The sequence below is a fragment of the Tenrec ecaudatus genome, chromosome 3, assembly GCF_050624435.1.
Source record: "Tenrec ecaudatus isolate mTenEca1 chromosome 3, mTenEca1.hap1, whole genome shotgun sequence".
NCBI lineage: Eukaryota > Metazoa > Chordata > Mammalia > Afrosoricida > Tenrecidae > Tenrec > Tenrec ecaudatus.
Window position 1 is genome coordinate 137,355,870 of NC_134532.1, and position 25,268 is coordinate 137,381,137.

The window sequence follows — 25,268 nt, forward strand, 5'->3', positions numbered from 1 at the left end:
TTTCAGTAGAGATCAAGTACACAGAGGTGGATAAGCACTGGTGTCTAGGCAAGAATAAAAAAGATCAGTTGTTAAAGACATTTAATGGCAGGCTCTGATGACTTGGCAGAAAGACTTTCAGGTCTACAAGCCAAACATGTGGAAGCAGTTGGTTGGAAGCACAGCTGAAGCTAAGAACTGTAATCTAGGCCGTTTCTAGGTTGTGGAAGTCCAGCTGATGGAAGTCCTACTTGACCTTTAATGTTCTGTAAATTTCCTTCAAGTTGCAATGATTGAAGCCGCCCCTGCTCATCATCCATTCTTCATCACGCTCACAATCACATGCCACATGTGCAGCTTTTAAACGACTGAAAAGTATTCCAATCTTTTTGCTTTACTAATGGAAGGCTACAGAGGAAACATATGCACCTCTTTTGACTCACCTATAAACCTCATTTACACCACTTGCATTTACAGACATAGCTGGGAAGAGATCTCATATCTAACCTATGGATGGCCTTCCTTGGTTAGTTGTTAAAGGAGTTTTGGGTTGTTGCTTCTTCCTTTTCTCCCTCCCTCCCTCCCTCCCTCCCTCCCTTCCTTCCTTCCTTCCTTCCTTCCTTCCTTCCTTCCTTCCTTCCTTCCTTCCTTCCTATCTTTGTCTTTTACAGTCAAGGCTCCTTTGAGACAGAGTTTTATGGGGAGATATAACAGTGAGACAGCAGGACAAAGCAATCTACCTGTAACACCTTGTCCATTCTCAATTCACAAAAGCACCACAACATCAAATTTGTCACCAAAGTTCCCTTACTAGCACTATGTCATACAATAGCAAATTGGTTCCCTGTAGTCCTTCAAAGCACGGTGCCATAAAGTCTGGCCAGTCCTAGAGTCCTGTAGACAAGTGAAATCCGATAGTCACAAGATCGCTAGTGTCTGTATGTGTACATGTGTGTACATTTGCACCAGTATATAAACCTGGGCATTATCATCTTTCAGATACTAATGAAATTTGATACGTGCCTTTTCAAATAAATATCCACTGCTGGAGAAAAAAAGCGCCTCTGGACTCCTTTCATTTACCAAGATGAAATGGCAGTAACTTAGTCAAACTAGGACAATGTCCTACCTGGAACGACTTCAAAAAGGAATCTCCCAGGGCTGTCTTCAGTGCAGGGATGCTCCAGAACCTTATTCCCAGGCAGGAAAATAGCACCCTGTGAACACAAACACCAAAACATCGCATAACTTCCTCATAATTGAAACATCATCAACTATTGAAGCCTGGAATTTAAACTACAATAATCTACATAAAACTCTTTCATAATCTCAAATGACGAAAGAGCATGCACTGCCATCATATTCAGCTAGCATCCAACAAATAACTGTGTTAGGTGCTGCATTCATTTTAGGCACCAATTCATTAAACGCTTCACTGAGAGAAAGTTAAATAAGCCTTCTATCAATGCTATTCTATCTAACTCGTAAATCCATCTTATAAGATAGTATTTATTTTCCCATTTTATAACTGTGGAAATCAAGGAAGAGGCATTAAGTAACATGGACAAAGTTTCATAACCTTTCTCACTAGTCCTCTTGCGGATATGCTAGATTTAGTAGGCAATATGCCAATCCCAAGAGCTTATTTGAAATTGTTTTTTTGAGATATAATTAACACATCATGCAATTCAACACAGATCTTCTCTCTGAGCTTCAGACTTTTATATGCAATAGTATATTTGACATTTCTATGTGGTATCTGAAAGGAGTCTTGAATTCAACGTGCCCCGATTTAAATGCAGCTGAATCTACTCCTCTTTATGTATTCACTAACTCAATGAAGGCCACCAGCTTCCAACCAGGTATAAAAGCAAAACATATCTGTCTTGTTCTTGACAATCTCCATTCTTTCTTTAATCCCACAGCAATAAATCATCTCATTTATACTATTTTCATCTCTACTTTCCTTTTTCTCTACTATCACCACGTCTTGTTCAAACAAGCATTTTTGCACATATACACATTTGTAAAATAAATACCTGAGCTAGACTTTCAAATGCCCTTCACTGAATTATTCACTCTGCACTCTATCATATTTCAACACTCCTCATTCTGTTTTTCCCCTTCAAGTCACAGCCAGAGAAATCTTCATAAACAATTCCTTCTTGTACATTTCCTAGTTAAAATATCTTCTGTGACTTCCTTTGTCCTGGAAGAAAATTGTATGTGTTCTTTCACTCTCACACGCCTTATCCCTGATCCACCCAACTGCTCTTTCCCAATCGGCGGAATTCTCCCACTTATCTCACAGCGACATTTCCCACGGATTCATCTTTACTCAATTTTCATACCAACTGTGTCTAAAATATGCTTACATAGCTTGCATTTTTCCTGGACAGTTTGGTCACTCGTTGGCATCATTTCCTTTGTAAGATTACTTGATTACATACAGCCTAACTCTCTGTAGGAGAACAAGAATAATATGAAGGGGTTTCAAAAAGTTCATGGAAAAATCCCACTAGGTTTTCATTCCATTGTCCATGAACTTTTTCCCCTTCATATTTACTTGTAACACATGTAAATCTATTAACTTTTATAAAGTAACTTAATGGGCATTTGACTCACAAATCATACCATTTAATTGTTCGATCATAGGAAGATTCGTTGTGCAATCATTCCCACAATTTCGGCACATTTTCTTCCGCTTTGTACTAACTGTGATTAGCTCCCCATTTCCCTCCAGCCTCCCTTGCCATTCCCCTAGGTCATTATCAATCCAGTTACTATATCTATAGATTAACCTATCTTGGATTTTCAATACAGAAAATCATAAAAACTTAAACAGTAAGCAAGCAAACAAAAATAGACAATAATGATAAAAATAAAATAGAGAAAAATATCAATCAAAACAAAAGCCGATAATATTAAAAATTGAAAACTTTAAAATGAGTCAAAGGGGAGATTATATGCTAAGGTGATACATTTTAACCTAACTGCATCTGCCATAGTCTACTTTTCAATGTCCCCTCTGTGTTCGCACAGCACTACTCACACCCCTGGACTACTGTCACAGGGAGTCTCCAAAGGCTTAATCCTGTGGGCACCTTGCAAATGGATTTTGGGCTTCCACTGTCATCCGTAACCTGAAAACTGGGTTTTCATAATTTAAGCTGTGTGTTAGACAGGGTTCTCTAGAGAAATAAAACCAGAACTTAATACTTTTATATTAAGATATAAGAGATGTAAATTCCAATAGTGTGGCGAAGCAGGTCTTGAAGGAACTTCAAATTACAGTGACATGGGTTAGGTGTCCCACAGGTAGTGTAGCTTGAAAATTGAGGTGCAGAATAAGCAAGGCAGCCGCACACCAGTCCAATGATCAAAGAGCGAGAGACAAGAAAAGTGAGGTTCACCGAGCCATTTATCGCTCCCACCTTCAATTAATCTGACACGTGTTTATTGGCCAGGTTGGCACAATAAATTAACTACCTCAAGCTCTAATATCAAATTTACATTTCATTATTAATAATACCTGGATCACACAAGCTGCTGTGCTTGTCCCATATGGACTTAGTTGACAGTTTACTTAGATGGATGGTTACCTGGCTCTGCCTTTGTGAATTAGTGTTATTGAAAGTTTTTCCCTATCACCAACCTCCATTGTTCAAGCAAACAGTATCATGTCTCTTAAGCATTTAATCTGTACAAGTCAACAATTCATGGATTATAGTCTTGCAAACCAGAGTATACGTGTAAAAATCATTTTCCCAACAGTGTTCTAAATATATACCATTGTCCAAAAATGACACCATCAATATAATTACCTTATGCCACTGAGGGGTGATCTATAATGTTCTTTATCATAAAATGACAATTTTATCTCGAAAGTGAAACAGAGACATGTATATAAACCATAGATAGATTTGCACTTGATTCTAGCCTAATCTAGGAACAATTCATTCTTACGTCAGGGCCCTATTCCAAAATCACCATCATGATGAGACCACTGAGGATATGGGTGTTATCGCAAAGTGTAGTGCAGAAAGCAGACGATGCTAGGCTAGCAGAGGGAACAGTAGCTGAGGTCTTAACGGCTCCTTTCTGAACTCTTTGAAGTCCTTCTGTATGTGTTTGGAGCCTTAATTTATCGTGAATGCCGAACCTTTTGCCTTTCATATAGTGACTGTTGGGTGTATGAGTATTGATCATGCAATAAAAGTCCATACACAGAATGGAGAATACTGGATTAAAATACATATGTTCTTGTCCACTATGTTACACTTTTCATGTTCCCCGCTTGAAGCAATGCTTAGTTCGAGTACAATTTTAGTCAACTTCCCTCCTAAGAAGTTATCTCATTCTCCCCATCCCGACTCCTGAGCTCAGAGTGATAAACCACGCCTCTCCTCAAAGAAATCTCAAGGAGTTATCTGTCAGAAGCCTCTCCCTCCACGCTTTACAGTGGGAGACAGTTAGGCTACTGCTTTTGCTTTGCTCGTCCAGGAAGTATATTTTCCTACTCAGAGCTAGATATTTTTAGACAGTGAGTCTAGTTTTAATTACTGATAGCCTTTTTTAAAGATTACTGTTTTCCTTTTAATAATATTTTAAAATCACTAAATATATATACATACATATGTAACAAGTTTCTTTTTTATATATAGGTTTAGTCCATTTGGCTTCTAAAGAAGGCAATGAAGTTCAGTGGGTTTCCATAGTTTCAGAGCATCATATTTTGCCTTCCAGATTGATAGAATATTCATTTTATGTACTCGTGTGTGTATATGTGTATGTCTAGCTCTTATTTACTTTTGTGTCTCAGACCGTAGTGGGAATCTTAAACTACATATGTCCATGTCAATTAAATTCAAGTCATTCTCCTGGATAAACAAACATTACCATGAAATCCCTAAATGCCTCACTTGGCAATTAGGATAATGAAAAAACTCAGGTGAATGTTATCTTTGTTGCTTTTTTCCACATATGTCAAAGAGCTACTTTCATTTTCATCTACAGATCTTATAGTATGAAGGATTTATATTTTGTCATATTTAAGGAAATTATTATGCAAAATGAATAGCTTAAAGATCAATAAATACTATTTAATGTTGGCTTTCGCCCTGGTAGTGCAGTAGGTAGCACTGGACTGCTAATTAATCACTGGATCACACTCGGCAGTTAATGAAGAGGGGAACGATGAGACTAGCTGCTCCATAATTCTCTCAAGGCTCTGAATGCCACACAGGGCTGCCGCCAACTATAATTGACTCCATGGCAGCACATTTGAGGTTGATTGTAATTACAACATGGGTCTAGCAGGGCTGCGGCTAAGCATTCAGCTGTTAACTAAAAAGGCTAGTGGTTGGAATCACTAGCCACTGAGGGGAGAATGAGGTGGTAGTCTGCTTCCGTAAAGATATAGCCTTGGAAGTCTCTGGAAGTTCAGGCATCCTGTAAAGTAGCTCTGAGTCAGAAGTGATTCAACAGCAAACACTGATAGATACTTGCTCTGGAACATTCACTCCGTCATTCAGTAAATAAAACATAGTTATTTAATGGCAACATCCAACTTGATCACCTTGAAGATAAACCAAGTAGCTAAACACATAACCAAAGATAGTATTTTAATTATGTTTATTTACAAAGTGTAAAACTCAACCAACTCATTGCCATTGAGTCAATGCTGACTCATAGTGACTCTATATTATTTGAAAATGGTGGTTAAAGTCTATAATTTTCCTACAATAGATCACCAATATTAACATTGCATATAACTTCCCATAATTCAAACTGTCTATATATGTTTACATATACACATACACAGTGATTTGTACAAACTTTCAAAATGAATACGTATTGGTAATCGGATTTGAAACAAAAACATATTAATGTCATAATTTACATAATTTAAAAATGGAAAGTATAACACTTGTTTGAATATACATGATACTATGATAAATTATTTATAGTTTTAAACTTATTCCTTTAGGGTAACCAATCCTAAAGAGAAGTCTTTGTTATCAAAATATAGATAATGTTTGTTTGTGGGCTTGGTTAATTTTTCTATAACCTAAACCAACCTCATTGCCATTGAGTTGATCGCAACACATAGTGATTTTAGAGAGGGTTTTGAACCTGTACATCTCTATGGAAACAGTCTCAAAGTTCTCACTGAGGCCAGGATGGGTTTGAGCCCATCTTCTCTTGTGGTTAGCATCCTACAGTGCTTCCATAGCACCTTAAGTCATCTAAAATTGATCTGAATAAGCCAAGCCAACGAGATAACAGCAAACATGAGTCATGTTCCTAAGCAAATTCAAAAGTGCTTTTCTGGAAGACTAGCACATGGAAGACACATTTCCTAGGACTTTCTCAGGTAATGTGAAGTGCGTGAAAAAAAAACAGCCAATTCCAAACTCTTCGCTCTAAATGCTATAAGTAAGGGAACTGAAGAGGATCCTATTTGAAGGTCATGGGCAGAACAGAAAAAACATGTGCAACATACCTCAACATCCTTAAGAACACCAGTGTTATCCCCAAGATGAAGGCCTTTAATCAGTCTTCAGGCCTGGAACTGAACTCACCCCTACGACTTAATTTTCTATAAGGTGAACAATAACACTCTGAAGATACACACTCTTAAACAATCACCTTCTAGAACAAAAAGGCCGCATCCACCCATGGGTGAGGAAAGGAGAAGAAATGGAAGGAGGCGACACTGGGAGAGATGGGTCCGGAACCCAAACAAACGTACTGCTACTGAGTCAGTTCTGATCCCCGGTGACCCAGCAAGACAGGGTGGATCAGCTCATTGTGGTTGCCAAGAGTGTAACTCTTTATGGAGTAGAAAGCTTCTCTTTCTGCCAGCGGGCAGGTAGTGACTGCAAACTGCTCACCTTGATGTCAACAGCCTAGCATGGAACCCACTATGCCACCAGGGCTCCTATAATTTGTCCCCCATGCGAACAAACAAAAACCTCCCTGTCATTGAGTCAATGACAACTCACAACAATCCTATAGGACAGAGTAGACCTGCCCCAATGAGTTTCTGAGACTGAAATTCTTTATGGGTATAGTAAGCCTCATCTTTCTCCAATAGAGCAGCTAGTGGTTTCAAACTGCCGACATGGCAGTTAGCAGCCCAAATCATAACCACTATACCATCAGTGTTCCTAGTTTGTCATCAGGAGGCAATTATTTTGAAATAAGAGGGCAACAATTTAGAACAATAGAAAAGGATTGGCAGAGGAAATGGCAGTAACTTTGCATTAGAAATCCATTCCAAAGCTACTTAAAAAATACATGCGTAAAGAAATTGGTCTTATAAAAGATAAAGTCAACAAAGGAGAAAGAGAAGCCATACATGACTTCAATATTTTTCTGCAGCATATTTAGGAGAAAAGTAATGCTTCTTGTTGGAAAGGAGACTTAGAAAATTCAAACTTGAATCAGCTCCATGCAGTTGAGCCAAAATCCTGTGATAGTCTAATTCTCTGTTATCTTTGTTTGTCCCTTCTAGATTTGTCTCTACACGTCTCTCTATTCCACACCCCAGGCCATTACTCACTATGAACTCTACCCACTAGGCTCTCTTGATCTCTGACTTGAGGTTGGGTTTGGCCAAAGTGAGAACAATACAGGAGATCAGGCAGCCAATAAGAGACAGAGAAATCAAGAAAGATGTGTATTGAGCTCCCTATGGTGGAAGGCATTGCTTACATGGTATTCCTGGGCTTATTTACTTAGACCCTATTTCCTACAAATTGTCTTTCCTATAAGCTTCCCCTCAAATTCTAGTAGAATTAAGGGTTGTCATTATTTATGGTGCTTTCCATATTTGCTGTCTTGATAATGCTTTCTAACACCTTGCAAATGGTTTCCTTATTGTCCTTCTCCAACTATCCCTTTGGAGGTGGTCACCTGTTATGTTGGTTGGTCCCTGAGTGATCAAACAAGCCACTGCCATCGGCTCTTTCCGGACTCCTAGCCAAGCTGGACAGGGTTCTGCAGCGTTGGAAACAGTTGAGAAAGCAAATCGTCTCGTTTTCACCCTCTGAGAAGCTGGTGGGTTTGAACTACCACAGGGCTTTTGCTTATAGGCCAGTGCTTACCTGACAGTGCCAGCAAGGCTCCTTGGGTGATAAAATAGTTAACAAATGCTCTCTTCTCTGGGAAAGGACATATGCTCCCTTGATGTTCAACTGGAAAAAGAGCTCTTATGGTGTGTGAGTTATAGCTGCCAACTTCAAGGTCAGCAGTTCAAAACCACCCGATTTACAGTCTTGGAAACCCACTGGGGCAGCTCACTATGAGTCAGTACTTGCTCAATGGCGGTGAGTTGAATTTGGGTTGAATCGGAAATAGTAGATGATCAGAAAAGGCATACGAAGGATGTGTTCATATGATACATAGCAATAATTAACCAGCATCTTCAGAACAGAATTGATTTGTTGCATCTCTAAAAGAGAATACTCCTTGGGTTGTTGTTGTGTCCCATGAAGTCAATTCCAACCCACAGTGACGCAATAGACTGGCGTCCTGCCTGGTCCTGCAGCATCCTGACAATTGTTCCTGAGCTTCAGCACGTTGTTGCAGCCACTGTGTGAAACCCTCTAGCTGCTATCCTTTCTCTCATTTGCTGCCCCTCCACCAAGCACGATGTCCTTCTCCAGGGACTGCTTGTGTGGAACACCTTCAATACTTTAAAATGGGGTAACATGATAAACTCAAAATCTTTATAGTTGAAAACTAAGGGTTGTCTAAAGCAGTATAATTCAAAACCACACAGCATTATTTCCCTTTTTCTTTTTAGCTAATGGATATTAAAAAGTAAACTCATCTCCAGTTAGTATCAGATCATTGAGCCCAAACCACACGCCATTGGGACGCTGTTGAAAACAGCCCCTTTAATAACAGCAATCTCCCTTTCTGGGATGCGGATTGGAAACTGCTATACGTACGTGCAGGAACTCTGAGTGTCTTCAGCCCGCGATTAGGCTTTCTTTCATGATGAACAATGATCATGTGCAGCAGAGGAACTCAGCGTGATACTGTGTATAGATTGTTTAATGAGATTGGATAGAAGCCCAAAAATAAAATCAAGGGAACATACGTATTATTGGACAGTTTTTATTAGAGGCATGTAAGTTGGTTGCATTTTATGTTTCTTTTATAGTGACTTATTTCACTAATCCACTCAACAAAGACTTACAAAATTACACCTACTATGTGCCCGGCCATATTGTTGGCTCAGGGAATATAATGAGGATCATTTCCCTTTCATACTTGGATATTAGACACACATAGAAAATTGAAAAATTACAAGTAAATCTATGACTATGAAAGACAGAAAATTGTATCCAATAGTGATCTGGTCATTTAAAATGTAGTTTGTGGTGTAAAAAAACCAAAAAACAAGAAAAACCTTATATTGCAGAGTTAAGGATACCTGGTGACACAGAGCTCAGCATCTGGGCTGCAAAGTGAGGGGTTCAAACCTTCCAGTTTGCAATAGAAAGATAAGGCTGTCTAGTCCCATAAATATTTAGAGTTTCAGAAACTCTAAGTTCTACTCTGTCCAACAGGGATGCTGTGAGCAAGATTTGACTCGGTGATAGTGAATTTATTTTGAAGTTTAAATACCTAAGCTCAAATTTCAACTCTGCCAGAAAACTAGCCATCACCTCAGGTAGCAAAATTACACTCAGTATCCCTTAGATTCTTCATCCTTACAATGGGATCACAACAGAACCTAATTCAATGTAACACACACACACACACACACCACAAATCCAAACTCACTGCCATTGTGTCAATGCTGACTCATAGCAACTCTGTGAGAGAGGGTAGGACTGTCGTTATGAGTTACTGAGACTGTCATTGTGTATAAGGGTAGGAAGCCCCTGAGTGGTAGTTTTGAACTGTGGACCTTTTGGATAGAAGCCCAACATTTAACCACTATGCCATCAGAGCTCATGACATCATCGTGAGCTTATATATGTGAAATTCCTAAAAAAAACAAACACCTGACGCATAAACTCTATTAGTTATTTTAAATAGATAGATGTAGAGGTGAGAGGAAGAGAGAAGCAGAGAGAGAGAGAGAGAGAGAGAGAGAGAGAGAGAGAGAGAGAGAGAGAGAGAGAGAGAGAGAGAGAGTTTCTCATATTCCAGAAGCCTCAAAATATTTTGGACAACATTTTTAATATTCTAAAACTGAAACTATTCTCGAAAATAATATACATATATTGACTAGTAGGAAGACTGGTGTCACACTGGGATAATCATTGGGCTCCTACCCACAACGTCATCAGTTCAAAACTAGAAGCTTCTTCACATTCTACGTGACTCCAGTTTGCAAGTCTCCCTTTCCTCTGTGGGACAGGCACTGCGCTGCCGACTGCAAGGCTGCGCTGCAGACCCATGCGCTTCCCTCTCTGTGGGAGAAAGATGCATCTGTCGACATCCTGCAGGTGATTTTTTTAACTAGTAATATCTAGTTAAGTAAACACAAAGATGAGTGTATGAAGTGAGTTTTTACTGATCGTCTCGTTTACAAGACTAACAACCCCGGAACCACTGCCATTAGGTCGACTTTCCATTTGCAGTGACTGCAGCAGGCCGAGGGAAGCAGCTGCTTGGTGCTCACAGGCTGCACATTTGCAGAATGTCGACAGATGCATCTTTCTCCCACAGAGAGGGAAACGCACAGGTCTGCAGCGCAGCCTTGCAGTCGGCAGCGCAGTGCCTGTCCCACAGAGGAAAGGGAGACTTGCAAATTGAAATCACCTAGAATGTACCCCAGTAATTTTGATATAAAGGAGCCCTGGTGTTATAAGAGTTAGGCACTTGGTAATTGAAAAATTGGCATTTAAGTCCACAGTGACTCCTTAGGAGAAAAGACCTGACCCTCTGCTCCCATGAAGATTCCAGTCTTGACAACCAGAGAGGGCGACCATCCTATCTGGTCACTCGGAGTTGAAAGCCACCAGCAATAATAATTTCAATGTGCAAATGGTTTGGGGAACAGTGACTTGAGCCTGGTTATCAATTGTTTTATAGGAAAGTATAGCATAATGTTAGTGAAGTTATAACTAAAATTCATGGCCATCTAGTCCATTCTAAGTTATCGAGAGCACAGAGGACTGGGTAGAACTGCCCCAGGGTCCTGAGACTGAAAGGCTTTCGGGAGCAGAACACTTCATCTTTCTCCCAGGGAGTGCTGGTGGTCTCAAGCAGCTGCCCCTGTGGTTAGCAACCCAGAGCACAGCCTGTCACTCCGCTAGGGCAGCACAACTGATACAATGTACAAGAGCAAGCATCATAAGCAATGTTTTCAGCCATTATTCAAATTAGCATTCATAAACATAATTGTATAATAACATTTTATCACTCAATAAATAGAAACACATCTCTATGCAGATTTCTCATCTTGCTGTTTTATAAACTGCACACCTAGCACTTGAACAGTAGTGTCCATTGGGGGTAAAATTTATTTTTAAACAGCATTTGCATAACATCATTACATCTGCTTAGGCCCTGGGAGACCAGCAGAGCAGTATTAATTTGATGGGGGAAAACATGGCTGTGTTTAGATTTAATTCATTTAAATGCTATTAACCCTTTCTTTAATGATATAGGATGTCCTCATTTCATGTGAAACTTCCCTCTGAATATAACAGAAGAGAACAGACCCCTAGGAACCCTTCTTCATAAATATTCCCCCAGGATCACAGTGATCACCGGTCTGCTTATGTCCGGCCCACCCTCGATGTTAATATATTTTGGGTTAATTGAAGAATGGAGAAACTCCTTGATTGAGTGGATTAAAATGCAGGTTGAATATGTAGAAGAGACATTACTTTATTAAAATTCTATAATCAGACTCAAATTCAGAAGGGATGTTAAAAGTTACCTTTCTCTAATAAACCTCCTCTAAATCTGATAACATTAGATCCTTCTACACAATTATTAGAAGCCCTGGTGGTGTAGTGGTTAGGCACTGGGCTGCAGTCCTCATGGTTGGCAGTTCAAAACTACCAGCAGCTCCTCACGGAGAAAGACAGGGTGTTCTACTCCCATAAACAGTTACCATCTCAGAAAGACACAATAGGTGGCTGTAAGCCAGCACTGACCCCATGGCAGTGAGTTTGGTTTGGGTTTGGATGCCATCATTGGAAAGCAGCATTGGCCTGAAATGTTTCACTACCTTCTGTAAGGTATCTTTTTTTTTCTTTAAGATCTAATGTGAGGGAATGGTGGGAGGAGCTCAACCTCCATTAAAAATATCTATTTACTAACAATTCTTACTCCGAGTTCTTCCCATAGGAGTAAAATTCTTGCTCTGTTTTGGGATTATAACACCTTACCCTGACTGAGGTATCCTAGTTTCCTGCATGGCTGAACATTCTAGCCATCAAAGTTCACCATGCGTGGAGGTACAATTATAACTGTCTGTTTTACAGAACAAAATGTTGAAGCATAAATAAGCTGAGTAGCATGCAGCCAGTAAAGTACAAAGATGCAATCTAGCCACTGAAAATCCATACTTCACTTGCCAATCATTATTTTTTATGAGTGAAAACTGTGATGTGATTTATTAGTTTATTCACTGACTGCTTCATTCAAATATACACAATTCATTATTGGTTGTGCATGCCAAAATATTTAAAAAGAAATGAAAATGTTAATAAATATCATTAAATAAAAAGATATTAGATAATTTTCATATTGCTAGATTTTCCTTATTTTAAAAGCATTAAAATAATGAGGGCATATAATTTGTACTTAAAACTAAAACAAATACAAACCCAAACTACAAATGGAAAATGAAGGGGAAGGCAGTGTTTGATGGGCCATTCTGGAATCTCCTATCCAATCCTTCTCATTTAGTAAAATCTGTGAACAACAGCACTAGAATATGTTTCAGTATAATTTAGTGGGGTGAAAAATGCAAAAGTACATCTATCTTGTAAAAGGTAAAGTCAGAATGCTCCTGAGCAGCAAAGATGGCAAGACCATCTCACGTGTTTTGGTCATGTTATCAGGAAGGCCCAATCCCTGGAGAAATACATCATACTTGATAAAGCAGAGGGTCCAGGGCTCCAGCAATGAATTCAAGCACAGCATTGGTTGTGATGCTGATGCAGGACCTGGCAGTGTGTCATTCTGTTATATATATATTATATATATATAAACTTGAAACAAAGTTCTAATGACCCTTAGGCCTACAAACTGCTGAGGGTGTAGAAAGAGTCTGGTTAATTTTCAAGTTATGCTAAGTGGTATCTAGCTTTACAGCAGCCAAGGATGAAGAAGATGATGATGATGACTGTACTTGAAACTGAGTCAAGGGCATCTACCAACAACAATAGGCAAGATAAACGAGTCCTAGCGGTGCACTGATTAGGCGCTCTGCGGGTAACTGAAACGTATGCCTTTCAAATACACCAAGCCTCCTGGAGGGAGAAGAACATGCTAGTTCTCTTTTGTAAAGGTGGAAAAAATCCACATCCATTGCTAGTGCATCAATTCTGTCTTATAACAACTCTATGGACAGGCTAAAATTGGATGATCCTGGATAAAATCCCAAGATGATAGCCATGGTAATTACCCATGGAGTTCTACTCTAGTCGATAGAATTGCCATGAATAAACTTGATGGCAACGAGTTAGACTGGGTAAGGGTTAACATCTCAAGAAACCATCAACATCCAATACTGGGAGCTGCTAAATGTTAGTTTTTGTGCACCTCTAGGTCTTTGGACTGAGACTCAAAGCTTGCCATATTGCCTGATGATCTCTGGTCCCATCGGAAGCCTGCCATCTGACCTGCTATTCTTAGATTCATCTGCCTGCGCAGCCTGCGGTATTCCTAACTCTCCTGGAGTCATCAGTCTTCTGAGCTATGGGAGTCATCCTCTAGGTTAACATCTGACCCAAGGACTTCAAACATGACTGGGCTTATCTACTTCTGCAGCAGCGTGAGCCATTTCTTTTACAAATATATAAATGTATCTCTTCATATACATAACCTATTTTATTTCTCTAGAGAATCTAGTCTAACTGACACTCTAAGTCCAAACACAAGTGACTTTCTAAGAAAGAAGAAGAGACAAGTATTATCACAAGGACTTAAAAGCAATATAAAGATAGAGAGCAAGATTGGACTGATGTAGTCACAAATCAAGGAAAAGCAGCAGCCACTGGGAGCTGGAAGAGGCACAACACAGCTATTCCTCCAGAGCCTGCCAAGGACCCTCGACCAGCTGACAACTCAATTATGAATTTCTGCTTTCCAAAAATTTGAACAAATATTATTTAATTCACTCATTTGTTTATCCTTTGTTAGAGAAGCAGCTGAATTATATATATGAACTTGAAACAAAGTTCTAATGACCCTTAGGCCTACAAACTGCTGAGGTTATAGAAAGAGTCTGGTTAATTTTCAAGTTATGCTAAGTGGGATCTAGCTTTAAAGCAGCCAAGGATGAAGAAGAAGAAGATGATGATGACGACGACGATGATTTAGAGCCAAAGAAATAATACCTACAGAAAAACCATGCCATTTCAACCTTCTATCTGCCCCTATAAAACCCAATAAACCAATTGGCAAGGAGCTGATGTCAGCTCATGAAGACCGTGTGTTCCAAGTAGAAGTGCTTCATAGGGTTTCCTGGACTGTAATCTTAGTAAAACACACCCAGCATCTCGGTGGATCCTCATAGGAAGAAACTGACACCAGTATTTTATTCATGTCTTTGAAATCCCAGAGCAGAACAGCGGTGGCAAGATTAAATATCATTATTTGTGGAGGACTGAGTTTAGTTGTTCAGGCTGCTCAACTAATTACTTGTCTTTAGTGCCTGACAATAAATGTCATTTTAAAATCTGTGTTATTTGCCAACTAGGAAAACAAATGTTAGGGGATAGTAAATGGCGGTGTTTAGAAGCAAAGTTGATAGCAATCGGGAGAGGAATCTGAGACAACCAAACAACAAATTTTTGGAATGTATTTGAATTTTATTTTAAGATATGAATATAAGTATAAATGTACAGTAATTACTATACAATATTTAGTAAGAGAAAGTCTGGGCCTCTAAAGAGAAATATCTAATAAGTACACACCAATGACTATGTGATAATTTAACAAGCCTTGTTTAGACTTTTTAAAAATTAAGTTACAAATATGTACATTTAAAAAATAAAATGAAAAGAAATCATAAAAGAAAAATGTGTAACAGAAAAAAATGTAATTCCACAACACCGGGGATGTGGAATACAATTATCATGCTAAATTTTAGATCCAAAATAAAATGACTTCATTCTGATTTTAATTACTTTCCATCTACTTGATTCTTAAAATTGGAAAGCTTGGATGAGAGAGAGAGAAAAGTCATTAATGGAAAGAAAACAATTTAGGACTTAAGCACATTCCATCGTTGACACTGAACTTTTAATATAAATCTCTCCTTTGACTTATGATAAGAGTCATGGTGATGTAGTGGCTACCACTGGACTGGGATCCTCATGGTTGGCAGTTCGAACCCAGAAGCAGTTCTGCAGGAGAAAGACTGGATTTTCTACTCCCTTAAACAGTACAGTCTCTGAAATTCACAGGGCCTCGCTATGAGTCAGCATTGTTGATGGCAGTGCTTTTTTTTGGCTTATGATAGCTCTATGTTTCTTGGAGTTCCTCTACCTCATTGATCTAAAGTTTGTCATGTTTGATCGCTATTGTCAAATCGGATCTGACTCAAAGCGGCCCGACTGCACAATGGATGCATCATTGTCACAATCATTCCTGTTTCAGTCCATTGCTGTCGTCACTTTGTCAATCTAGCTCATTGACTTTGCCCAAACCTTGGGACTTTCCTCCGGGGACGAGTCCTCCTGGTCACATGCCCAGAGCACATGAGCCCATACAGCTTCAAAACATACTGCTGACATCTGCATATCCACTGGTCTAAGATAAGATTTGCAAAACTCCAACATGCTTGACAAAATATGCTGTTAGTAAGAAAAATAAGTACGCTCATGCACTGTGGGTAGGAAAGGAATATGGTTCAACTTTATGGGGCACTTTGGGAATACTTATCAGAGACTTACACATCAGAAGTGACTTATTTGCAACACCCTAAATTACAATAGAATAATTGGAATCAATCTACATGCTGAAGAAGTTAAAAATATCATATAACTACATATGGAATATAATAGAGCTATAATACTAGAATGACGGCTCTCTACGAGATACCTTTAAAAAGAATATAGGATCATTTAGAAATGATCATGTGGCAGGCTACATTTTATTCAAGAGTTGAAACCAAGAGCATTTGTTTTTGTGTTTTGTTTGTAAAGAATCATTGGAAGAACACACTGCATGCTTAGAGGGAGGGAGGTCAGGAGAGATGGGAAGTAGGAATATTCAGCTTATATATTTAATAGTTTTAATTTTGAAACTATTTAATCTTTTAATGATTTATAAGCCTAAATGAAAATAATGAAGGGAGAAATTCCTGGATTTTACAACAAATGGTATGAATATTTTTCTCAGCAATTGATTTTATGTATATGAATTCCTTAGCCCTTTCTTCAGTCTAGGAGTTGCTTCTAGTCCATTCGGTGTTACCTATGTGGCTAGTTGCTATGGACTAATCTACCTGCGCGGAGGCCGCACTTTGGGAACTAGAAGTTGCAGACACAATAAACATAAACACACATTTAAAAGAATATATTTCATAAGCTTATTTCATTGGAAAAGGAAATAATGTATATATAAGAATATTAAAATGTTTTTTCAATGTAATTATAGTTTTGGCAGCCAACTATTCTTCTTGTTTAGAAAATAAACTGGGGGAAATCTAGTGGTCCATTATTTTTAATCGAGACAGTTTATTAATTTTATGGTTATTCTCAGAATATGTTTATTATGGGCTCCTACCCCAAGCTTCTAAAATAGCACTGATTCTTTTTTTATTTCTACCTTAAAAATACTCAGCTGCTGTGCTTAGGATGCAAAATTATTCAATTCTGAATATTTATTTTCCTCCCTTTTCTCATCATCCAGAGACAGTTATTTTGGTAATCCAATTAAAATATAATTTAATTCAGCAACACTTACAATTAATGTTGCATTATTCTTACAAACTACATATATCAAGACAACAAGAACCCAATATGAATGGCATTCAGTCTCTAAGTCAGGCATTATTTTGAACACAGAAGATTTGCAACATAGAAAGAAGACAAGCTCCCACTCTCAGGGTGTCTGTGATTGAATAAAGGAATAAATAGACACATAATTCATTTGTTTACACACATGTACTTATATATAATACTGAAATAAATCATCTGAATTATTTGTTAGATCATGTAAAGTGTTGTGAAATTACATTTATCTATATCGGGTGGTATGATTCACAACCCTTGGTTGATCCAAGAGGGCCACTCTGAGCAGTTTGAGCTGAGATCTAAAGGATAAGAAAATTCTGTCTCAGGAAGTTTCAAAGAATAGACAATGGGAAGACAAAGGTATTCAGTTATAGTTTTATAGAATATGGTTAAGTGTTTGGATTTTATTCTACATGGGATGAGAGACTATTAAAGGCTTATCAACAGTAATCATATGACTTGTGTACCTTAAAAAACACTGCTCCATAGAAAAATTGAATTGTAGAGTGGGAAATGTAGATATAGATTCATGGACTCGTTAACATCAGAGAACAATATGAGAAAATTATTCAATTCTGAATATTTATTTTCCTCCCCTTTCTCATCAACCAGAGACAGCAGAGATAAACAGGAGCTGGAATATGTTTAGCATGAAGCTGAAGAAAGAGACAAACTGAGGCTAATATCTGCACTTTTGTTGGACAATTATAGTAATGGGATGATGGTATGAGCCCTGGGAGTTCAGTGGGTTATGCATCTGATTGGAGTAAAAAACCACAGCCACTCAGTGGGAGAAAACAAGGCTTTCTGGTCCCATAAAGATTTACAGCCTTGGCAATACAAACAAGCAGTTCTACACTATCCATGGGGCCACTGTGTGTCGTGATTGGCTCAGCGGCAGTTGGCTTTCTTAAGTTGCTTGAAGGATGATCATGAAAGAGGAGAGCAAGGTTTGGAGGAAATTAAAAATTCTGCTTATGTCATATTCAGTTTGAAATGTCTACTCCGCATACAACCAAAAGAGAAATTGTCAGAAATTATAGTCAGACTTTTTTCAAGCCTGCGTTTTGAGCCACCAGACTATACATTGTACTTAAAGTCTCTAAACTGATGGAGGCCACCTGGGGAGAATGTTCTGAGGACAAAGGCAGGAGGGCCAGGGATGCGATTCAGTCTGGAGCACTGAGGGAGGGAGGAAGCCAGTTAAGAGGATCGAGGAAGGGTCAATGGAGTAGAAGGAGCAAGGGCGGTGTCATGAAGGTCACAAGAACGTGCTATAAAAAGGAGTCATCTCTGAGAGTGGTTACCAAGTGGTCAGGTGAGAGCTGGCTGGAGAACTGGCAAATGGGTGAGTCAAAGGTAGGCATTGGTGAAGTCGGCAAGCATAGTCTCAGTGGAGCAGTGTAAAAAGTTCAATTCAAGTGAGTAGAAGGAAGAAAGAAAGAATCTGAGTAGGGAGGGTCAAGATGGGCAAGGCTTCCTATGATCAACTCTTCCAACAGGCCTGGTGTGAAGGGTATCAGATCGGGTGTGAATTGGTAACTAAAGGAGAATGCAGGATCCAAAGTGCTTGGGAATTGTTTTATTCTGTTTTAAAAGATGATATAATACATTCTATTCATTTGCTAATTAGAAAGATTAATTAGAGAGAATAATTGTTTCAGAAATCTATATAGAGATCAATTTTTTCCAACTCATTTTCATATTCCAGCTCTGGTATTCAATTACTTTTCACATATGCCAAGGTATGTTTTTCAACCCTGATATTTTGATCTATTGGTAAATTTTATCTCCTTGCCCCACACTACCTTGCTATAATGATACTCATACTTTCATTATTGGGGATCCAACTCTTCTTGCTTTGTTCTTTTCAGAACTGTCTTAGCTGGGCATGACCCTTTGCTCCTCCATGTAAAGTTAGAACCTTGTCCACATTCCCCTTCAAAATATACATTGGTCTTTAATTTGCACTGCATTGGCTCCATGGCTCTATAAATCAGTTTGTCTACCAAAAATTCTAACTCACAGTCAGTGACCCTCTAAGAAAGGTCCTCACTGCCCTTGGGCTTCAGAGACCGTGGCCCTTCACTGGAGTAGAACACCTCATTGTTCTCCAGGGGGGCAGCTGGTGGTCTGGGATTGTTGACCTTTCTGTTAGCAGCCCATCATGTTCCCGCTCTGCCCCCAGAGCTCTGTGTTTTTAACATAGGTGTGATTATAAATTACACTTGAACTAATACAGAGAATGACTGACTTTAAATAAAACATGTGAAATTTTTAAACTAGAAAACAGTAAAATTCAGAGTCACCATGACCCTGTAGGTCAGAAAATAATAATCGATATTATAATACAAATTTGGATTTCTTAAACACATAGAATTCATGCATGGTCTAAAATAAGTGAGGTAGCTAACAAGGGGCTCCAACAGCATTTGCCAATCTGACTTCTGGACCTTTGGTGTCCAAAATAAAGGCATTGAAATGAGAGGGGACAGCAGGGTGAGTAGGCTACGTGTTCTTTCAGTAGGATTATTTTTCATAGGAGAATACAGTACAGTGGTTGGGAGCACAGGTTTAAAATTTTGAAACATATATTTTAATTTTTGCATCCTATATAAAAGATTTCAGGAGAATTTTTGAACTCCTCATTAGGTGCTAAATGAACTCATTAAAAGGGTTTTCAGCTGCTTTGAGTTTAAAATAAAATAATGCATGTAAATACACAATACATAGTTTTGTTATTGTTACTAGCTTACTTCCAGCAAGTCAGTTCAACGGTAACACTATGAAGAATGGGAGAGGACATTAGCGATCCAAGAATTTTTTTCTGTTGTGAACTACAGATCTTCATCACTATTTCATGAGTAGATTGCCAGTTCTTTCTTCTTAGACTATCTTTGTCTAGAACAGGGGTTCTCAACCTGTGGGTTGTGACCCCTTTGGGCGTCGAACAACCCTCTCACAGGGGTCGCCTAAGACTACAGGAAAACACTTTTTCCAATGGTCTTAGGAGCCAAGACACCGCTCCTCTATCCGTCTCCAGGTGGGTCCGCCCACATGCAGATACGCCCACCCACGAGTACCCAGCATGAAGACTGCTACCCATGCTACACCATGCTTCAAGACAAAGTTTCATTTATTTCTCATTAGAAATAAATATTTCACAATATGTAATGACATTGTCTTGTGATTAATCTATATGCTTTAATTATGTTCAATTTATAATGATTAAAATACATCCTGTATATAAGATATTTACATTATGATTCATAACAATAGCAAAATGACAGTGATGAAGTAGCAATGAAAATAATGTTATGGTTGGAGGTCACCACAACATGAAGAACTGGATGAAAGGGTCGCAGCATTAGGAAGGTTGAGAACCACTGATCTAGACGATCCATTAAAACATGTTCAGAATCATAGAAATAAACAAGCTTCCACTGACAGGCAGTGGCTATGCTTGAAGTATATTATCTTGTAATCAAACACATGCTCCCACATGGAAGGTAAAACCCTTACAACTGAGTCACCACTGCCTGGCTACTTGGTTAGGGTTGAGTAAAGATTAATTTTATTTTTCTCCTAGCTCTAACTTAGTAAATCATTGGGTAAAGAAGAGGCCTTAATCACACAATCAACCATCTCACTGACTCACTGACTCACTGACTCACTGACTCACTGACTCACTCACTCACTCACTGACTCACTCATTCACTCACTCACTGACTCACTCATTGAATCACTCACTCACTCACTCCCTCGCTCGCTCACTCACCGCCATCAATTTAATTCCAACTATAAAAGCTATATAGGATAAAGTAGACGTCCCCTTTTGGGTCCCTGGGACTTTAAATCTTCATGTGAGTGGACAGCATCCTATGTCTCCCGTGGGGAAACTAGTGGGGTCCAACAGTTGACTTTGTGGTTAGCAGTGCAATGTGTAATCTACTAAAACACCTGGGCTCCCCTAATAACTATAGTTATTATTAGTAATAATTTGAGAACATTGAACAGTGTGTGTTCTTTGTACATACCCATATATTGGGGCCTGTGAGCAATCTATTTGGGGAAAGAAAACAATGACCATTATTACAGTAGGAAAATTTATTGTCCCAACCCAAAGTTAGGTGGCCAAGACCAGGCACAAAGAGAAAGTCGATGATCTCAACATGGAATAAAAGGACACCAGCACGGCTATTGCACAGTGATTCAGGAGCACGCACACACATCTAACGCACGTCATAAATTACTCGTTAATTCTGTATGTATCTTTCAGAAAAGAAAGGAAATAACAGCCTTTAACAAATCACCTGCCTATTGTTAGTCGGGGGTATAATGGCCTGAGCAAGCCCAGGAAATGGTTGTTTAGCACTATGACTCAGCTCTCAGAGTAGAGGCTTGCTGGGTTTTCATTTCCTAATTTGCCAAAGAAAAATTTCCTTCAAAATGAATCTGAAAACTCACAAGATGTAGCTGTATAGCAGGCCAGATACAGTACTTTTTTGGGGACTCATTCATTCTTTACTACATGGATATACGTGTGTGTATATATTTAGATATATACACACATATATATATTCCTACATTCACATACCATACATTTATTTATATGTGTAATCACCTTTCAACATGCATGACAATCCTATCATTGTTGTTGGTAGGTGCTAAATGGTCCGTCTCAGGTGACCCTATGTCCATCAGAAAGAAGCACTGCCATTCCTGTGCCATCCTTGCCATCGTGGCTATATTTGAGCCTGTGTTGCAGTCACTGTATCAAATCATTCGATTTGGGTCCTCCTCATTTTGCTGTTTCTCTGAACATTGTTTGTGTGTGTGTGTGAAGGGGAAAACGTATGACCATATCAGTGCTCTATGCATATTCTCTCTACCCACAGACTTGTGTAAGGCTTATTTCCTTGCAAAGGTATAAAGAAGCGGTCCTAGGAAAGAAATTAGAATTGAAAAGATAAGCAAGATGAGGTGCACATGCTATACCTTTGATTGAAGAGCGTGTTTCAACTTTTCAATATTTAAAGTGAATTAAGAATTGTTAACCTTACAAAATTAATTAAAAGTTAATTGTGTATTCTTTATTATAGCAGGTGAATTTTAGTAAGAAGATAAACTTTGTTAACCTTTTTTTAAAATTCTAAAATATCTTTATTTCTCACTCTATTCCTATAAAAAGTCTTGGAAATCACAGGTGCAGTTTTCCCCTGTTCTACAGGGTCACGGTAAGTCACATTGACTTGATGGCGGTGAGTTTTGTTTTCTTGAAAGTAAAATTTAGCCACCTATCTATATTTTTAATCATCGTATACTATTTATTAATTCTGTTCACGATATTATAAATCATAACTGAGATTAATATGGCATTCACACAAAATATTTATATAAAATGCTAGGATTGTTTGCCGTAGTTAGGTGCCATCGATTCGGTTCGGATTCCTCCTGATCCTATGTACACAGAGGGAAACACTGCCTACTCCCCTGCCATCCTCACAAATGTTCATATCCTTGAGCCCTTTATTACAGCTGCTATGTCCATCACCTTGTCAAAGGCCTTGCTCTGTTTTGCTGCCCCTCCATTTGACCAAGCATGATGTCCTTTTCCAGGTACTGGTCTCACCTGGTAAGTCCAAATATGTGAGACTAAGTCTCACCATCTTTGCCTCTGAGAAGCCTTCTGGTTGTACTGTGTCCAAGACACATTTGTTTGCTCTTTTGCCAGTCCATGGTACTTTCAAAATTCTTTGCCAATACCATAATTCAAATGCATCAGCTTTAACAGGCATATGAGGCACTGAGATGGAAGGCATTGGTAAAAATTCTTCAATTTCTTAATCACTAGCTTTAGTGGTTGGTGCATAAATTTGAATAGTTGGATTGATTGGATTTCCTTGAAGGTAGATAGCTAACCCTATCACATTGTACTTCAATTGTTAAATGTCCTTTTCGACGAATAATTTCATGTCCTTGCTCTTGATTGTGTGATTGTAAGGTAGTAAACCATATGATTTTCTGATTCAAAACAACCAACTCTAATCTACTGTGCCTCATTAATCCTTGGAATGTAGATCTTTAGAAACACCATCTCCTTTGTGATGCCTTCCAATTTTCCTAGACTCATCCCTCCTACACTGTAAGTTTGGGTTCTAAGTAGATCTTCTGCAACGGTTTCTTCTCATTCTGAGCTGTGCCGCATTAGCAAGCGAAGAGCCCACAGGCTTTATTCCATACAGGTCATTACGGTTGACTGCTATGGTTGACTCAGCTTGTTCCGAGAGCCTTCCGATTTGATGGGCTCATCGTATGGCAGTATCTCTTGACAAGTTTCTTCTTCTATGCATCAGCCCTCAGTATTTGACAAGGTTTCCAGGCGATGCAGAAAGTTTGCAGCAGCTAATTTCTCTAAAGGACAGTTAATTCCTTCCTCACAGTCTGTTCTTAGCTTAAAGCTCTGTGAAAACCATTCCCTTTGGGTTGACCCTGCTGGGATTCCCGCGACATGACATTCAGCACCATAGCAAGACCCACGTCACCACAGTCTGACAACCGATGGAGCATTTCATATGTGCATATACATAGAATTCTAGAATTTCATATCAATATATTAAACACATTTATTGTGAATTAGGTCAAGGTTTATAGTTTTCACTTTAAAAATGATCCACGCTTTTTGTTTCCTTTTTTTGACAATAAAAGTATATTTTATTTTCACTATATTAGCACCCTATCCTCTTTTTAAAAATAATTTTTACTGTGAATTAGCTGGGGGTTTTATTTCAGCTCCTCAGTTTTGTAGACAATAGTTTAAACTATTGAAACCACCAATAGCTTACCCTAACCCACCCCATATCACATAATCCTAGAACTAGAAAATACTTATAATTAGCCACTTCATCCTCCCACAAAATCACTCAAATTAATCTTTATGCAGCTACTTCTGACCACTAGGAACGCTAGTGATACAGTGTGTTGCACCCTGGGCTACTGACCAACCACCGTTCAAACCCACCAGCCACTGTTCAGGGGAAAGCACGGGTGTCTGGTCCCATACAAGTGTACAGTGTCAGGAGTTCTTTGAGTGGAATAAACTGGATGGCACTGGGTTTGGCTGAAAGTTCAAGTGCAAGTGCATGCCATAATGGTTGACTGATCCTTTCTAAGTCCTACTTCATAGCCGCAAATAGTGCAACTCCTAAGAAACATATCTCCTCTTCAGTCGATGCTGCCTTTTGATTCTTGACATCTTTTCAGAGTAGCTTTTACTCTGTCTGTTTCCCTTTCCCCCTTTTATACTTTTTCATCTCTACAGAAGAAATTAGCTTGCAGATAATCTATCATCCAGATGCCCCTCTCTGCAAGCATGATGTTTTTAAAGCACATGGCTTCCTACCAAACATTACACATGAGCATCCACCCAGAGGGAATGTTAAGACCATGCCTTCTGGATGGAGATAGACAGTGTCTGCTTATATGTAAGTTGGATCCCTTATTAATATCTCCTTGGACAAGTTCTTCACCTGCTCTGTGCCTTAGTCTCTTCATCTCTGTAAGATAGAGGAAGACTCAAAAAGCTATTAGCAGGCTCACGCAATGTCTGAGCATGGACAGTGTCGTTCAAACCAATGGCCTGAAAGTATGCTAAATATTGCAGGTGTTTTCATGACATTGTTGTTCACAGTGACAGTGGCCACCTTTCTCACAAATGTGTTTATTCGTATAACCAATCATTTCATATTCTTTCAAATGATTCTAAAACTTAAATTTACCTGTTTTAAAATAATATTGTTATATTCATGCACTGTCTTATTTATATTTTCTTATTAATTTCAGACAAGAACCTAAATTTGGGTAAAACTACAGTATCTATCAAAATCTCATTTTTGGCAAGTCCATGTTTACCCATAATGACCTAGTTGTATAATTCAGAACATTAGAAAGAACTGCTGATTATGTGTGAATATTTGTGAACTGTCAATGTATGTCACTTTTCATTCATTTTTCTCTTTCACCCAGTGAAGATTCAGGCTTCTCTTCCGCAGACCCTGTCATGACATTCCCATCTTTAAATGGGTTCTCAGTGTCTCATTCAGAAGCCAGACTGTCTGC

At 38.7% G+C, this 25,268-nt stretch overlaps 1 protein-coding gene across 1 annotated transcript in view; it reads right to left on the minus strand.

The window, feature by feature from the left end:
* Positions 1 to 25,268, minus strand: part of ARHGAP24 (Rho GTPase activating protein 24) — a 597,253-nt gene that overhangs the window by 318,593 nt on the left and 253,392 nt on the right. Inside the window, exon 3 of the mRNA XM_075544073.1 lies at positions 1,109 to 1,196. Coding sequence (XP_075400188.1) covers positions 1,109 to 1,196 — 88 coding nt within the window. The remainder of the gene's footprint in view (positions 1 to 1,108; positions 1,197 to 25,268) is intronic.